General features: G+C 46.3%; 1 protein-coding gene and 1 long non-coding RNA gene across 2 annotated transcripts in view; one reads left to right on the top strand and one right to left on the bottom strand.

The window, feature by feature from the left end:
* Window positions 1-16,022, top strand: part of LOC115506088 — a 231,768-nt gene extending 215,746 nt beyond the window's left edge. The window contains exons 4-6 of the long non-coding RNA XR_004343150.1: window positions 12,855-12,965; window positions 14,008-14,117; window positions 15,341-16,022. This is a non-coding gene — a long non-coding RNA (uncharacterized LOC115506088). The remainder of the gene's footprint in view (window positions 1-12,854; window positions 12,966-14,007; window positions 14,118-15,340) is intronic.
* Window positions 11,902-17,114, bottom strand: part of ST18 (ST18 C2H2C-type zinc finger transcription factor) — a 73,977-nt gene continuing 68,764 nt past the window's right edge. The window contains exons 18-19 of the mRNA XM_032591892.1: window positions 15,218-15,361; window positions 11,902-12,297 (exon numbers count right to left, since the gene is read on the bottom strand). Coding sequence (XP_032447783.1) covers window positions 12,157-12,297; window positions 15,218-15,361 — 285 coding nt within the window. The 3' untranslated portion in view covers window positions 11,902-12,156. The remainder of the gene's footprint in view (window positions 12,298-15,217; window positions 15,362-17,114) is intronic.

Raw genomic sequence — 17,114 nt, 5'->3', positions numbered from 1 at the left:
CCAACTTAACAAAGCTGCATGAAATCTGAGAGATGATTTCATTAGCAGTATCAGGGTAATTAAAAATATCTTTATTTCATTCTTCATTTAAGGAAAATCTCGATTAGGGGCGCCTGGGTGGCTCAGTCAGGTGAGAAAGCGACTTCAGCTCAGGTCATGACCTCTCCGCTCGGTTCCTGAGTTCGAGCCCCGCGTCAGGCTCTGTGCTGTGAGCACCAAGCCTGCTTTGGATCCTCTGTCCTCCTCTCTCTCTGCCCCTCCCCTGCTCGCTCTATCTTAAAAATAAAATAAAATCATTAAAAAAGAAAGAAAGAAAGAAAGAAAAATCTCAATTAACACGTACGTCTTCCCTTTTATTAGAAAGCGCACTTCAGGGTGAAAAACCAAACTCACTTCCCGGTTCTTTACAAAGAACGCCAAGAATGTGTATATTTGGTGTCCGAAGGTAATTTTCCAACTTTCGCTGTTTCCTTCAACACAGCATTAAGATCAAGAAGCATATTGCAATGCCAGCTGCCCCCTGTGAATGAAGTGGTTTGTGGGTTGGCATTCAAGTTGAACCAGCTCATTCCAGTACTAACGCCCTTCCTTTTTTCACACTTAGCAGGTGCTCCGTTAGTACTGATACTAAGTATAAATAATGGCTTAAAAATTGTCATTCGTTCGGCAAAAAAAAAAAAAAAAAAAAAATCTCACAGATTTTGGGCGATAAGAGAAAAGGCTCCCCCGTTAGCTGTGTGGCAGTGTTTGGAGATGCAGGCTCCAGACCCCAAATGGTGGGGTTCAAACCCAAGCTCTGCCACCTAGAAGCTTTATAATTCCAGTTTATTGATTGATTTATTAAGAGTGCAGTTTGTGGCTTTTAGTTTTTTAATGCTTATTTATTTATTTTAGGGGAGAGAAGGGGGGGAGAGAGAGAGAGAGAGGGAGAGAGAGAGAGAGAGAGAGAGAGAGAGAGAGAGAGAATCCCAAGCAGGCTCTGTGCTGTCAGTATAGAGCCTGATGTGGGGCTCAAACCAACGAACTGTGAGATCATGACCTGAGCTGAAATCAAGAGTCTTGGGTGGTTAACCGACCGAACCACGCAGGCGCCCCACGTGATCCCAGTTTAGGAAATCCCTACATGCTTCAGTCTCCCCGTATATCAGTGGGGAGAGTGTTCATGTCTGCCTCACGGGAGTATATTTTCTAGGTTGAAATACTTGTGTTGGAATTGCCGTCTCTTCGTTTCCACATCGACGAATCAGTTTTGGGCCCTTGCTTCACTTCTGTATCAACAAAACAAGGCAATGAAAACGTAATCAATGCAAACATAAGGCACAGCAGACAAAAATACATTTGCAGAGACGAGCTGCACCCCATTAACAAAATGTTAGCCTGTATAAACTAACCCAGGGCATCCACAGCTTATGTGCAATTCTTAAGAACCAAACTGATAAAGGGGATTTCTGCAGGAATAATCATTTGGATTAGAGTCCCCTTCCTGTTCTTCTGAAACTGCTGCACCCCTGAGAGATTACGGGGCAGAACCCTGGGACTCACTGTGGCCTGCTCACCACACCTGAGAAGCCCAGCGTTAGATGATCAGCTCAGCTTCAGAGGTTTTTTTTTCCACCTGTCGTAAACAAACAAACAAACAAAACTATCATCTATCTATATCTATCATCTATCCATCTATCTATCTATCTATCCATCTATCTGTATCTACCCATCTATGTATCTCTGTCTCTATCTATCTACCTGTCATCTATCATTATCATGTCTCTATCCATCTATCTATATCTGTCTTCTGTCTATATCTATCACCTATCCATCTATCCATCTATCTATATCTATCCATCTATATATCTATATCTATCATCTATCTATGTATCTATCTATTATCATCTATGTCTGTGTGTATGTATGTATCTATCATCTATCATTATCTATCATCTATCCATCTATATCTATCCATATATGGATCGTATCTATCTATCTATCTATCTATCTATCTATCATTATCATCTATGTCTCTATGTCTTTGTGTTTCTATGTCTCTATCATCTATCTATCTATCTATCTATCAATCATCTATCATGTGTGTGAATTTTCTTAGCTACTCTCAAAGTTATAATAATTCTACCTTTATAAATGTTTCCTTGAACTTGGCCTTCCTCCTAACTTCCACTGTAATTACCTTTGGTCACGCCCTCACCATCTTTTAGCCTTTGCAGTAGCCTCCCAGCTGGTGTTCCCAAGTTACTTTCTACCATCTACTTCCTCCCCTTCCCAGGTCCAATATTTTTCTCAGTCAAGGACCAGGTTGCATATAATGTGGGGAGAACCATGGTATTTTGAGTTAGACAGACCTGGGTTTGAAGGACTTAACTCTCTTGAGCCCTATGTAAAATACAGGTACAAATACCTGCTTTGTGGAGAGACTTTCTAAGATTACATATGCTCAGCAGCTTTTGGGTTACGTTAGACATCCCTCTTTTGGGTGCTCATCAACTTTGACTTACTCAAGGTTCGTGTGTCTGTGTGCTGGGGGTGAAGACAGCGTGTATGCTTTTGATTGATTCCTCCCCAGATACACACAGTAAAGGAGTGTTGGATCGAGGGGTCTATGGTCAGGCTGTGCTATGGTCATTAGTAGATAGTGGCTTGCTCCTGCAACATTCTGAGAACCTGTGGCGTCCCTTTGCCTAGAGACTCCTGCTGATGTTGGCTAGCTGGTCCCCACAGAAGGCCATCCCTGTCAGCCTTAAGGCCTCAGGATTCCTTAACCCCACCATAAAATCTCTGAAGATTTACCTTGGAGAGCAGAAACCATCTGTCTCACATAGCTTACCATATACATTAATACAACTAATTAATATTGTTATAGTGTCTTTATCCACTTGACTTTTCAATTCCAGGAAATTCTGCCCAGGAAGATAAAGCCGCAAATAACTTTATTCTTCATTTCAGAACACCCCCCCAAACCCCAAATCTATTTAAATGGACGTCAGAGCAGTCAATTTTCAATAGACAGCGTCAAACATCTATTTGCTCTCCAAGACTCCCTGCAGAATGCTCACCTCTTAACCCATGTCCAATGATTGTAAGCCATCATATCACGTAAATGACCCGATCCTAGTTAGGCACTGTCGTAGAAAGATCTGTCTTCAACCAGAACCCCACAGTATAAATAACCCATGACTGTCTTTCCCCTTCCAGAAGTGCTCTCTTCCTGTGGCAGTAATGAACTCAGTTTCTTTAATCAACAAAAGATTGTGCTTGTGTAAAAGACAAGAAATCCACCTGATGTTTTTTTTTTTCTTTCTCCTCCTCCTCCTCCTCCTCCTGCACCTCCTTCTTCTCCTCTTTCTTCTTTTTTTAAGTAGGCTTCATGCCCAACATGGGGCTCACAACCTTGCGATCAAGAGTCACATGCTGGGGCGCCTGGGTGGCTCAGTCAGTTGAGCGTCCGACTTCAGCCAGGTCACGATCTCGCGGTCCGTGAGTTCGAGCCCCGCGTCGGGCTCTGGGCTGATGGCTCAGAGCCTGGAGCCTGCTTCCGATTCTGTGTCTCCCTCTCTCTCTGCCTCTCCCCCATTCATGCTCTGTCTCTCTCTGTCTCAAAAATAAATAAACATTAAAAAAAATTAAAAAAAAAAAGAGTCACATGCTCTACTGACTGAGCCAACCAGGACCCCTTTTCTGGGTTTTCTAATTTCCTCTAGGCTCTCTAAGCTTCTAAGTCAGCACTATATGTAGCTATGTACTAAAAAAGATTCCAACTATTCTAGCGATCTTTTGTTTCTTTAAAAACTATTTACTTATTTTGAGAGGGAGAGAGACAGAGCATGTGAGCAGGGGAGGGGCAGAGAGAGAGGTAGAGAGAGAATGTTAAGCAGGCTCTGCACTGACTTGGGGTTCTGTCTCACAAACTATGAGATTATCACCTGCGCTGAAATCAAGAATTGGATGCTTAACTGAATGAGCCACCCAGGCACCCCTATTAGTGATTGTTTAAATCAGAATTTGATTCTGTAGATTGGTTATTCTAAAAAAAAAAAAAAGCAAACTAAAATGATTAGATTTTCAGGTTATGCTAGCTTATTTGGTATACCTATGGATTTTATGGTCTGATTAGCTACTTCGTTTCTTTGTCTGAATACATAAAAATTATAATAATCTCATATGTTTTCATAGCTGGAGGATTTCTCCCTCAAAAAAACAAACAAAAATCATTATTGACTTCTAAGCTGTAGAAAAGGTAAAAAAGCAGAATATGTTCTTAGATTTTCGTTTCGAATGTTCTTCCGGCTTCTTGCAGAAGGAATGGTCAGAAAGCACCGTTGGATAGACGTGTAGTGAAGTCCACACGTGTAACTTCACATTTCCTAGCAGTTACATTGAAAATAAGTAAAAAGAAAAGGGGAATTTTCATCTTAAAACCGTAGTCTATTCAACTCAATACGCCCAAGATACTTTTGTATCTCCGGTGGCACCAGCCGTAATGCAGCGCTCAGCCCCTACTATTGCAGATGGTGCCGGAAGGGCAGGAAGGCTGGGAGGGGAGTCTGCACGGGACAGATGGAACAAGGCGGCTCTTTAGGGGAGGGCTGAGCAGACGTGAAGGGGTAAGCCGTCCCCAGCTGTGCACAAGTTACTTAACCACTTTGTGCGAATCTTTTCAGAATGTGTAATGATTAGGATTCTTAACTCACAGAATTGGACTGAGAGTTAATGTACGTAGAGCACTTGAGCAGTTCCCGGCGAACACGGAGCACCGAACAGATGTTAACACGTACACACACACACACAGAGTGTTTCGGAGCACCTATGGAAACAGGGAGCAGGCTTGGTGCGTGTCCGGACCCCATGAATCACCCTCTGTTCCATGTAAGGAATTTGAATTCACTTTTTACTTACTTCTCAAAATCCTTATGTTACCGGGGAACGATCGTTTTTCTTGTCTTTGTTCTCTTTTGCCGGAGTCCCGCTCCAGCGGGAAGGATGAACGGAGTCGGCGAAAAAGTGAAAAAAAAATAAAACAAAAATAAAAACGGACACAGGCAACAGCAGTGGGTCGAACTGGCCACTTCACTGTGGCAAGCGTGGCATTATATTTGCCAGCAATTTCCTTGTAGCGTGCGTCATCTCTGTTTTCTGGCATTACCTGATTCTAAAAACGTTCCTTTGTGTAATCACCCTTTAAGGAATAACATGGTTATTTTCTCATAACGTTTCCTCCCGCCCTTTGCTTATTGATTAATTTCTTACATTATTTTCATTATGTATCTATGTTTACCTATAATCTATAAAGCGTTTGCTTTGCTGTTTTCATGAAAGGTCATCTATCTCTCAACACCTCAAGTGGAACAGTTACAGGGATGTGACCTCTTAGTTGTTTCCCTGAACCGCTTGTGGCTTGAGGAACAAACGTGTTCGCCTCGGTCCGACGTGCCAGGAGGGGGCCAAGAAGGCCCTAGAAACCCACGCCTTATACATTCTCGGAGAGACCATGCACCTAGGAACTCATGAACCGTTCTGTACTTTAACCGACTAGGTTCAATCATCATCTGGAATGCCTCCTGGGGGCCAAGTGGGCCTAGAGGTCGGAGTAACTTGTGCCCATAGATACACTCCTTAGTTACTGGAGTGGGGCTTTCAAATCCATTTTTTCCTTCCTTGGCTGGGAAATGTATGGGGCTATCCTTCCTTTAGGTAGAGGAGCCTTTATAGGGCGTGGCAAGGGCTAAAGGCAGGGCCGCACAGTTTCCTTGCGGAACCTTATTTTCTTTCCCCAGTGGTTCTTTTCCCAGGGGGCCTGTGGAGGGCAATTCCCCAAGAGACAATTCCCCAGGTACTTTTATTGAGGCCAAATCACATAAAAGCGGAGTACGAGAAGCTTCGCCGTCGGCGGGCCACCCTGCAGTCCCGATCCATCCACCGCCCGGGCCCTGCCTTCAGGCTGGTGGGATTGCTCGGCTTCCGGCACTCTTCCCCCTTCACCCCCTCCACCCTCTACTCCTTTTCTTCTTCCTCCCCTGGCTCTGTGGACTATTTACCCTTTCCTACCGATCTAGATGATCTGAGGGAGATGGTAAAGGGCATGTGGGAGAGAGTAAAAGCATTCAGTTTTGCTTTATGTTTGCGGAAGTATCCAGGGAGGTGGTGGAAAATGTTTAGAGTCAAGCTCTTAGCTGCTAGATGATTCAAAATTGATCCAGGGGTGTACCTGCTCACCGAAAAATTGAAGATCCAGATATGGATTCCTGGCTGTGTGTGGGAATTACTTGGGTGTGTCGAATGCTGTTCCCACAGAGTCCAGACAAAATGATGTGTTGATAACACAAAACTCAGTTTACCCTGGCAGAGTCTCTGCAAAGGGGGGATGTTTGTGTGGTCTGGGGGGTCCGATTTAAGGAAGACTTTTTCATAAGAGTGCAACTGGAATGGGATAGATTCACGACATGACAGTTTAGAAGAGACGCCACAGCAAAGCTGGGTCAAAGTGAGTCTAGAAGAGAGAATAGTCCTTTCGGGCTGGCTGTTGTCCTGAGACGGGTATTTACTCTGAGAGTACCCCGAGCAGTTCCTGTTCAGATAAATGCGTTGTGGAGAAGTTCCCGGAACAAATAATGAAAATATTTTCAATGTTTCTCCCTGGGCAGAGATTTCCCAGAATAGTAAACTCATGCTAATGGACACAACCCGATAGTGGAGACATGTCGGAGAGGACAGTGACCTGTGTCCTGGGCACAGCCGGCTGTGTGGGTGGAGATGTTTCTGGTCCTTGAAGGTTCTCCTCTTCGTTTTTGAAATTCAAGTACACCAGTCTTGGAAATAAGTGTTTACAAGGATGTCCTGTGGTTAAAAGTTTGATCCTTTAAAAGCATTATTAAGGTGTCAGATCCCCAAAGTGCATATCTAGCTCATACGTCCGACTCCCGATTTCATCTCAAACCAAATAATCAGTCACAGAAGAGAGATGACTGTATTTATATATGGTAATACATATTTGAGTGGAAAATTGTAAAACAACAGCTGTTTCTTAAGATCAGGGAACTTCACGTTCTCTTTATGTTTTTGAATGTTTAATAGCTGGTAAAGGTCAGTGCAGTGGCCTTTTATTGAGCAGAGGTCAATCCCAAACTGTCGAGCACACACGAAGCAGCTGGTGCCAGAATACAGTAATTATGTTGTTTTGCCCTAAAAAATGAGTTTTTACATTTTCTTTCTTTCTTTCTTTTTTTTTTTTTTTTTTTTTTTTGGCTGTTAATACAATGCGTAGTAAGATTTTCAATCCCAATTCATCAAATAAATTATTAAAGTGTCATATTTTTATGCTACGCCCTTACAAGAGAAATACATCATAAGAGTGTGGTTTAAATGTGAAAATGATGCTTCAGCGAACAACTTTCTCTGGAGTGGTGATTAAAATGACCGCCTCTTGCCCAGCGACCGCGACTTGTGGCGGGGGTGGATGGCGGCCAGCGAGCCAGGGGTTGGCTAAAGACAGTAATGACGGTCTGCAGAAGGGACAGGAGCTGCCCTCCGGGTCAGAGTTGGGTTGAATCCTGACCCTGGTACTTATCTCCGGGGCCTCAAGCAAACTCTTTATCCTGTCTGAGCCTCAGGTTTCTATTTGTATAATGTGGATCGTGATCCCATGCACTGTGGCCGTGAAGCGTAGGCGAGCCAGCCCAGGGGCTCAGGCCGTCTTAACCAGCTCTTGTTTACCAACCGTGAGGCGGCATCTGACCGTTCTAGACCGTCAGTAACTAGACTGATGCCCGTGGACTGGACCTTCCAAAGGTTAGAAAGAGGTCGGATCCTGTCTCCACCTTTTCCCAGTTTTCTGGTCTGGGGCAAGTCACTCACTTTCTAGAGCACCAGTTTCCTCATCAGTTTAATCGGACGGGGCGCTATTCACTCCATGAATCCGTTTGAGGATTTCACCAGACGCAGCATCCAAGGCTCCACTGATGGTGTGTGACAGTGTAGACAGCTTTTAGCCAATTAAGTCTGCTTACTTTATAGTTATCTGCTGAATAATGAGAGGAAATAGCAGGGCACTATTCCCAGAGCACACTAAAATGGTCATGCTGTGTGGGAGGAGAGGTGGAAAACATTAGTTTTGTGAGTGTTAAGAAATCATCTATGTATCATCGCAAGGTTCGTTTTCAGAACGTCTTCCAGCGAGGCAAGCGGGAGATTCCTTCGGCGCCTTTCGTTTCGTCCAGGACATCGGTTCAAGTGGGAGCGTTTCAGTTCTGGGCCTGAAGACCCGGCCACCTTCCACGCAGCGGTGGGAACGGTCTCTAGGTGGGAACGTCTTGAGCTGGGAGACAAGCACAACACTCACCGTCAGTTGTGAGGTTCTCCCGGACGGCAAAGGCACAGCGCTGAGCCCAACTGCCTCGCTTTGACGTAGAAAACGTTAACTGTCTGCATGATTAGCTCCAGCGGAAATCCGATCCCGCCGTTCCGTGGTCCCGAAGCTTCCTCTGGCATTCTGGAGTCTGCTCCCGGAAATGAACACCCCGCAAGGTGGCCGGTTACAGCGCGGCCCCGGTCGGGCACTCGCCTCCTCGCTTCTCCCGGCGTTTTTGATCTGTTCACTGCCTTAGTCTGCTCTGTCGACGATTGGTGCCACCAGCCTGCCTTCGCACATGCGGTTCCTGCTGCCCGCAATGCCTTTCCGCGCACCTGCCCAGGGCCCCTGAAACCGGCGCTTTTCCGGGACCCGAGTTCCCTGTGCACACTGTCTCCACGGGAGCCTGCACGGCCATCGCGGTGGCTGGTACTCACCTCGTTGTCCCTCGCCGGGCCGATGGGCATGGAAGCCGGAAGCGGGGCCGGCCTAAGTGTCCTCCGGTTAAACCTCTGTCGTGTGGCTGTATGAGGCCTACCCATCACGCTCTTCTTTCCCAGAGGACTCGCGCTCCTCGTCTGGCGTGTTCAGAGACAGGGCCACAGACCCCAGTTACTGATGGAAAACCCCAGTCGGGGCAGGATGCACACACGCTGCGGAGGGTGAGCTGAGAACAGCAGAGCAGCTTTGCACCTGGCGACCCGTTTTCCCAGGGGGCGTCATGTGCCCGTTCGACAGGAATAACTTTCGTGACTCAGAGCCATGCTGGTCACTAACTGCCGGGCGCCAACCCCCGCCCCGTGGAGGTCCCCCCAAGTGCAAGCCGGGGCGTGCCTCTGGGGTTCCACCCAGACTTCTCTTCGGTCAATTCTGCTTCATTGCATGGAGTACAGGGGTTTTTTACCACAGGGAGCATAACGTCAGCTAGTCCTACAGATGGGCAAAGCTGGGCAGAAACCGGACAATTAAATGAAGCTGGCTGCTTGACATTAGAGGCACAGAGAACACAGAGGCAAAGGAGACGTTGTCGAGAACTCACCATGACTTTCCTTTCCTTTGAGTTCAGCGGGCTTGGATGGATACAGGGATGTACCCAGTCCCCAAAGCGGTTGTGGAACTCGAAGGGTGGGGCCTCTGTCTTCCTGCTGACTAGCTACAGGGGATCTGGTGACCCATCCGTGCCAGTGCAGGTCCCCCCTGCCCCGAAGGCATCCGCTGGCCCGCACGTGTGTACTGAACCGAAGGCCGAGACAACTGATCGGTTGGCAAAAAGTCCTGTCCACTCGGGAAGAGGCCATCAGCCCAGGGGCCCGGCTGGCACAACCGAAAGGCACCAGGGCGGTTCGACTCCGCGGTAGCTCACCCCAGCAGAGCTCCTCGGGGATCGAACTTTCCGTGGCATCGCGACGGTGGGCCGTAGCTAGTGGCCCGAGAAAGATCACAGCACAGCTCATTATCAATTTTTATTTCCTACCATACATCAAACGTACAGCACTGAGCACAATTTCGTTGCTTTGATGTAAGAAATATTAATCGTTTGAAGAAACAGTATACAAACGAGCTACTTGAAATAAAAAAAAAAAAATGCATACATCATTGCCTTTTTGTGGTTTACAAAAGACCCAGTTTACAGTATCTACCATTAACAGAGTTGAAAGGAAAAAAAAAAATCAGTGCACATGACAAAACACATCAAGTACCAAGGAGGCAAATAAATACAAACATATTTCACCAAACATTCTGCTCAAACTATGCCAACACAAATAAATTAACCCGAAGTCATAGTAAATTATAGTAATAAATACATCGGTCGGTAAGAGATTTCTTTTAAATTAAATAAAATATATAACAGACTTGTTAAAATATTTAGCAAATTAAACTTTCGTCTTTGTCATAAGTGAACTTATTCGTATGCATCTATCGAGGACTGTATAGCAAAATGTTTGCAAGTACGTAACTTTTAATAGAAAACTTTGTTTGGTGTCCCATTTATAATAGACAGCACATACGGTAGCTCTTCTTTTTTTTAAATTGATTTTTAAATAAACACCGTTCCTACCTAAGAACAGACATCTCGTTTTCACTAAACTAAGGTTCGAGGGTTCAAATGAACCCCAGTCCGAAGATAAGCCCCACTTAGTACATAACAATGACCACAGTGTCATGGGAGTGGAATTACTGTCGATACTCCTTTTCATTTGTGCAGGTAACAGTAATAGCAGTGGAATATATCAAGCCTGTGAGTGCCATCACTTTCAATGTACGTATCCATGAGGCTAATAAAAAATAAACACTTTTGTTAGAGCACAGAAAATGAAGCCCACACTAAGTTCAAGTGTCCATTTACACGGAGGCACATGGCACACGAGGTGTGTGTGCACACCAAAAAGGCAGTTTAGCTGGTTGTCTATACCTTTTTCTTAAAAAAGATAAATATAAAAAAACTTTTGAAACAATGCTTAACTACTTTACAATCCCTGAAATAGACATTGCCTTCACTATAGCAACTACTAAACTCCGATCCACCCGGAAATTCAAGATTGCGGGCTCAATTGCCCGTGCGCGTGAGTGCGCGTGAGTGCGTGTATCTGTGGGTGTTGCGTGGGTGTGAGTTGTGTGCACTTTGCAGCGCCTGTTTGGGTTTTATCAGACTGGAAGTTTTCCTGTTGCTTGAGGAGGGTAAGACAACGTCGCCAGTGTTCGAAGCAGTTACTCACATGGGAGTAACGTTCTTTCGCGCGTTCGTGTGTTTTCCATTCCTTTCTAGTCCACCCAGTAAGATAAATGCTATTTCAGGGGATATGGTACCTACACATTCTCCCATTTGGACGTGTTTGTGTTTGCTAAGTACAAATCTACACCAATATTGTCACTTGTATAGCGTAGCCACATATGGCAGGGAAGCCTGGCTGGTCACAGCAAGCCTTGTTTCTCATCTTGGGGGAAGAGTTGCCAACTATCTGATACGACGTGAAAAACAGACAGACAAATCTGCATCACTAAAAAAGCTTATGTTTCTTTAAAACATGTCAAATAAATAATCCATAGTAACTGAGACCGTACAGCCAAGTCGAATACTTTGCTGATTGCTATATTTAATTATTGCTGACAAATTCTGAACAGGCGGTCTTTGAGTGCGCTGCGCTTCTGCGAGTGCGCATTTGCCACTAGTGGGCGCTATTTATCTTACTTCTTCCCCGCTCCTCGCCGCAAGCCCGTTTACAAATACAAAAGCCAGTGAAAGGGGGGGAAAAGAAGCGCGCAGTAAAAATCAAACCGGACCATAGTGCAGTCCTTCGCCAAGGATTTCCTTCTTGCTTTTCGGTTTTCTCACTGAAACCCAGCAAGATATGTGATGTGACAGTAGCCTTTCTCTTTAAACTCTATCGGAAAATAAATTAATAAACACACTTGTAAAAATATGGCAGACTTCAAAATGCAGTTAAAAGATAAAAAACTCTTTGATTAGAAATAAATAAAATATAAAAATGTCACATTTATTTTACATATACTTTACAAAAACAAACAAAAATAACCCAAAAGAGTGCAATGAAGAAATAAAATAAAAACATACGAAAATAAATAAGATCTAATATTTGACTGCATTGCTTTTAATCCACAGAGCCCATCATAGTTCTTCTCTCCTTTTTATGTCAGCAGGGGGGGGGGGGGGGGGGGGGTTAGTGCAATGTTGCAATCGTAAATGCAGTAGGGCCACCCGCGCGCCTTCGCAGCACAGGGGCCCCTTCCAGATCCGGCTGTGTTCCCGCTGTTTGCAATTTCTGTTGCCCCGCAGCGCTGTGGTCCTACACGTGGATGCCCTTCACTGCCTGTTTGATACTTTCCAGCAGAGCTTTGCATTCTGGGGAAGAGTCCCGTTCCAGATTGCTGTACATGTCTGTCAGTGTATTTACATATGCTTCAAAATTCTGCTCGCTGATAGGTCCCTAAATGAAGATAAAACACATTGAACGAATCAGAGTGATTGAGGCTGGGACAAAAGGGGGACCGAGTGACACAAGGGGTAGCAACGGCCCCAGAGTCTGAGAGGGAAGGGAAGGGTGCCCGTGGCTGCACGGTGGGTGTCGGGATTCGGCCGTTCCGTCTTTACTCCGTTAACGGGCTGGATGTGATGGACTGTCCGGAATTTTGTGCTCAGCTTGGAGCCACACGAGGTGGAGGTCTAGCTACTGGGCTGGACCCCTCGAAGCTGCACAACTTCCCTCCAGACCCAGCCTCAGCAACTGCACACGCTCGGCACAGCCCAGACTCCCCGTTTGCAGAAGGTGAACGTCCGAGGGGCTGCGGAGGAATGCTTTGCCGGAACCAGGTGGTTCCTGTGGCAGCACTGGGCTGGGATTGAGGGCTAAGATCGGAGCAGGTTGCTCACAGACCGGGTGGAAATTGTTCCTTTTTCATCCTCAGACGCTTTTTTGTCCATTTTTCCCTCGATGCATTGCGACATCATTGTAATGTGCTTTTTATTTTTCTGTTTCTTTTCTAGGTAGCATTTCAGATTCGCAAAGTCGGGATCTGCTTGTGCCTTATCCTTTTTGTGTGTTTTGGTAGCTCCTTTGCCTAGTGGGGTGCTTCACACAGTGGTCGCTTGATACATGTAAGTGCCTGAAGGGAAATGGATGACACAGGGGGAATGCCACTAACCGCCTCCTGGTGCCTCCATTTCCCCACATTTTTGAAAATGTGTGACAAGTGCTTTACTTGCTTCACAAAATGCTTGAAGAAAGGACTTTTAAAAGGTCTAAATACGGGGCGCCTGGGTGGCTCAGTTCGTTAAGCATCCTACTTGGGCTCGGGTCATGATCTCACGGTCAGTGAGTTCGAGCCCCGCGTCGGGCTCTGTGCTGACGGCTCAGAGCCTGAAGCCTGCTTCGGATTCTGTGTCTCCCTCTCTCTCTGCCCCTCCCCCACTCATGCTCTCACGCTTTCAAAAATAAATAAACATTAAAAAATTTAAAAAGAAAGTTTATTTTTGGGGGCGCCTGGGTGGCTCAGTCAGTTAAGCGCCGACTTTGGCTCGGGTCATGATCTCACGTTTGTGGGTTCAAGACCCACGTCAGGCTCTGTGCTGACAGCTCGGAGCCTGGAGCCTGCTTCGGATTCTGTGTCTCCCTCTCTCTCTGCCCCTCCCCCGCTCTTGCTCTGTCTCTGTCTCTGTCTCTCTCTCTCTCAAAAATAAAGCATTTAAAAAGGTCTAAATACTATAAAGGATGTTATTGTTATCGCTGCTATTTAGAAAGCAGGCTTGCTAAATCTGACGGTTATTTTGTTGTGCTGAGCAAAGTGCTGATTGATTGATTTTTATGTAATTCATTGTCAGGTTCGCTAACATACAATGTGCAGTGTGCTCTTGGCATCGGAAGTGGATTCCTGTGACTCATCGCTTCCATACAACCCCCAGTGCTCCTCCCAACAAGTGCCCCCCTCGATGCCCGTCACCCATTTTCCCCACCCCCCCGCCACCCCCCGCCCCCTTCCACCCTCAGTTTGTTCTGTGTATTTAAACGTCTCTTATGGTTTGCCTCCCTGTCTGTAACTGTTTCTTTTTTCCTTCCCTTCCCCCATGGTCTTCCGTTAAGTTTCCCAACTCACATGTGAGTGAAAACACATGATGTCTGTCTTTCTGTGTCTTATTTCAGCAAAGTGCTGAGTTAAATCATGAATGTCATCTAACGACGGTTTCCTGTTTGCCCTGTGTGTTGTGTGTTTCTTGGAGAGTCTGTAACCCGACTACGACCCTGGCGGCAAGGTGAGTAAAGGCCACACGGTAAAGCCGGGTTCACCTGGCTCTTGAACCCTGATCAAATTACACGAACTCTCTGAACTTTGATTTCCTCAGCTACGGAATGCGAATGCCGAGGCTCAGTCTTTGGTGTCTGCGTGTGTGAACGGGTAGTGTAATCAGCCCTAAATCTCACCACTAGAATGCCTTGTAGACAGCTGTATGGGGTACATGGTCCCTTGTATGGTAGTGATTATTTTTATGACACTTGTGAAGGAAGAGCTACTAATGAATACAGATTTCAAGTAGGAATTACACAAACGTTCATAAATAGTATCATAATAATATCCAATAATTTACCTTGATACTGGCCATAAAGTAATAATTTATTTTCCTTTGTGTTCTCTATTATTACATTATCGATTTTCTTTTCTTATTGTCAAGAGACACATTTGGAATTGAGTCGGATGAGGGCTCCATGCTGGAAAGTGGGGTAAATTGAAGGATTTCGTGCTTTCAGGAAACCCAGTCATCTTTTGTCACTAAACTGCTGCTTCTTTAAATCATTCTGTATAAAAGATTTGCAGCTTTAAAAAACTTGTTCTAAAAATGCACGCATTAATGAAATGAAAAGCATTCAACAATGCAGCCTCTCTTCCAAATGTGTGTTTTATTGACGAAAACGTGATAGAAACCCGTCATCTCTGCAGTTTAAATAGCTGCCAAAACTCAAACACGTTTCGGTCTTGAAAGGATGTCTTGCTCACTTTTTTATTCCATGGGAGAACTTAAGTATGTTCTTCATGCTTAGCAGGAAAAAACCCCACCAAGTTAAACAACTTTTTTTTTTTTAAATGGTTCTTGAGTTGGGTGGCTGGCTTAAGCTTTCCATTTAGAAACAAACTTTTAGTGAGGGGGCTCTGGCCTCCGACATTCATCTCACATGGTAAAGCGAGATTTGAATCAGCCGCCGCCTCTAAAGGACTCGGGCGAGATCCAGCACGCTCCGCCTTAAAGTTGGCCTGCGTATCCGCCACGGTCCCCGGCGGGGAGGTCGTCGCCGGGCAGCGGCCGTGGCCGGCAGCCCGGCGGCGACCTTGCTTGCGGAGGTGCCGCCTCGGACTTACCATCTGCGGGAGCTGGATGTCCGCGAGGCTGGAGATGAGAGCTTGGCTCAGGCCAGCCAGCTCCTTGAGCAGGCTTTCGTTGTTCTGCTCTATGAGCTTGTTCTCCTCCTCTATGGTCTTTAGGTTGCTCTCCATCGATGTGATCTGCAACGGAAAGGACCTGGGGTAGGAGCGGCTGATCTGGGGGAGCGCGAAAGGCTTCGCTCCCCGGGGGAAGGGCGCCTGCTCACCCTCACTGCCAAGGAGCGCGTGCCCCCCAGCTTCTCCTCACCAAACCGCAACCCATGCGACCACTCTAAGTCTTGGGATCACATCGCCAAGTTTACAGCTCTAGCCCGGACTTCTCCCGTGAGTCGCCACTTCCGCCTCTCCGCGTGGCCGGACGGTGGCCGTCTCCAGCTCAGCAGGTGCAAGAGGGAGCCTTCGCTGCTTCCCCCAATCCCGCTCCGCACGCAGTCCTCGCCTACCCAAACGGTAGCAACTTGAACCTCGCGCAGACCTTCGAGGTGTCCCTGAAGGCTCTCTTTCTCTCTCACTGCACACCCACTGGGCTCCTCCTTCGCAGTCTCCAAGATGGACACCGTCCCCACCTGCACTGCCGGCCCCTGGGTCCACCCCCTGGAGTGACCGTGGATGCCTTCTCACGGGTGGCCCTGCACCTGGCTTGGCCCCATGCAATCTCTTCTTGGCTCGTCCTCAACAGTTACCAATACCAGTCTCTTCAAATGTAAGCCCGAAAATAGATCAAATATGATGGATTTATTGACCGATACTGGCTCAAAACCCCGTAATGGTTCTGCATTAAAGCCAAAATGAAAACCAATGGTTCTGGGGCACTTGGGTGGCTCCGTCGGTTGAGCGTCCGACTTCGGCTCAGGTCACGATCTCATGGTCTGTGAGTTCGAGCCCCACGTGGGGCTCTGTGCTGACAGCTCGGGGCCTGGAGCCCGCTTCGGCTTCTGTGTCTCCCTCTCTCTCTGACCCTCCCCCATTCGTGCTCGGTCTCTCTCTGTCTCAAAAGTAAACATTAAAATAATAATAATAATAATAATAAAAACCCAATGGTTCTGCAATAAAAACCAAGCTCTTTAAACGGGCGTCCGGGACGCTCCATGGGTGACCTCTCTTGGGATCCCCGCCTCCATCACTCACCTGCACATGCTCCCCTCTGCTCTTTCTCAGAACTCTGGGCCTTCTCAGGATTTAGGGGTTTTGCACTTGTGGTTTTTACGGTTTGAAATGCTCTGCCCCCATACCTGTTTGACGACCCCCTTCAGCTTCTCAAGTCTCTGTCAACACATTTCCTTCTTCCCAGGCCCAGGTTAAAATCCGGCCACCTCTCCCTGTCCCACAATGTAATTTGTCATGTACGATTTTTTTATCCTGTATCTCCCCCTTCTAGACTTTAAGCTCGTTGAGGGCAGAGGTCTTGCTTGCTTCACGAATGGTTCCCAAGAGGGGTCCCCATGATTTGTAAACCAATGCGTCAAGCTCTTTTGTATACCTGCTAGCTATTAAAAGAAGATTATAAAACTGGTCACGGTGGCTTAGGAAACCAAGTTCTGTTTCAAGCCACAGTGAGTGAGGACTTCTGAGAGTCAGTAACCAGAAAGGCCCCAAAACCCCATGTTTCAGGAGAAGACAGAAGGGGGGAAGAAACTTCTGCCCAGGCTTTGTCTCATTATTCTCATCCCTCTGCCTTGCTGCAATATGGTCATTATTCTTGTTAAAAAAAAAAAAAATCCTGGACTGAACTTTTAATTTCCATTTGGATACATTTAGTCAGGGGTTGGTGCAGACATAACACAGGAGATTACAGAACTGAGAAACTGCTTGGGTTTTTTCAGTAAACACTCTGTCCAGGAAAATCTCCAGAAAGACCTGTTTCTTTTTTTTT

Source organism: Lynx canadensis, chromosome F2 (assembly GCF_007474595.2).
Source record: "Lynx canadensis isolate LIC74 chromosome F2, mLynCan4.pri.v2, whole genome shotgun sequence".
In the NCBI taxonomy this organism is placed as follows: Eukaryota; Metazoa; Chordata; class Mammalia; order Carnivora; family Felidae; genus Lynx; species Lynx canadensis.
This window is presented reverse-complemented; position numbering and strand designations above follow the sequence as displayed.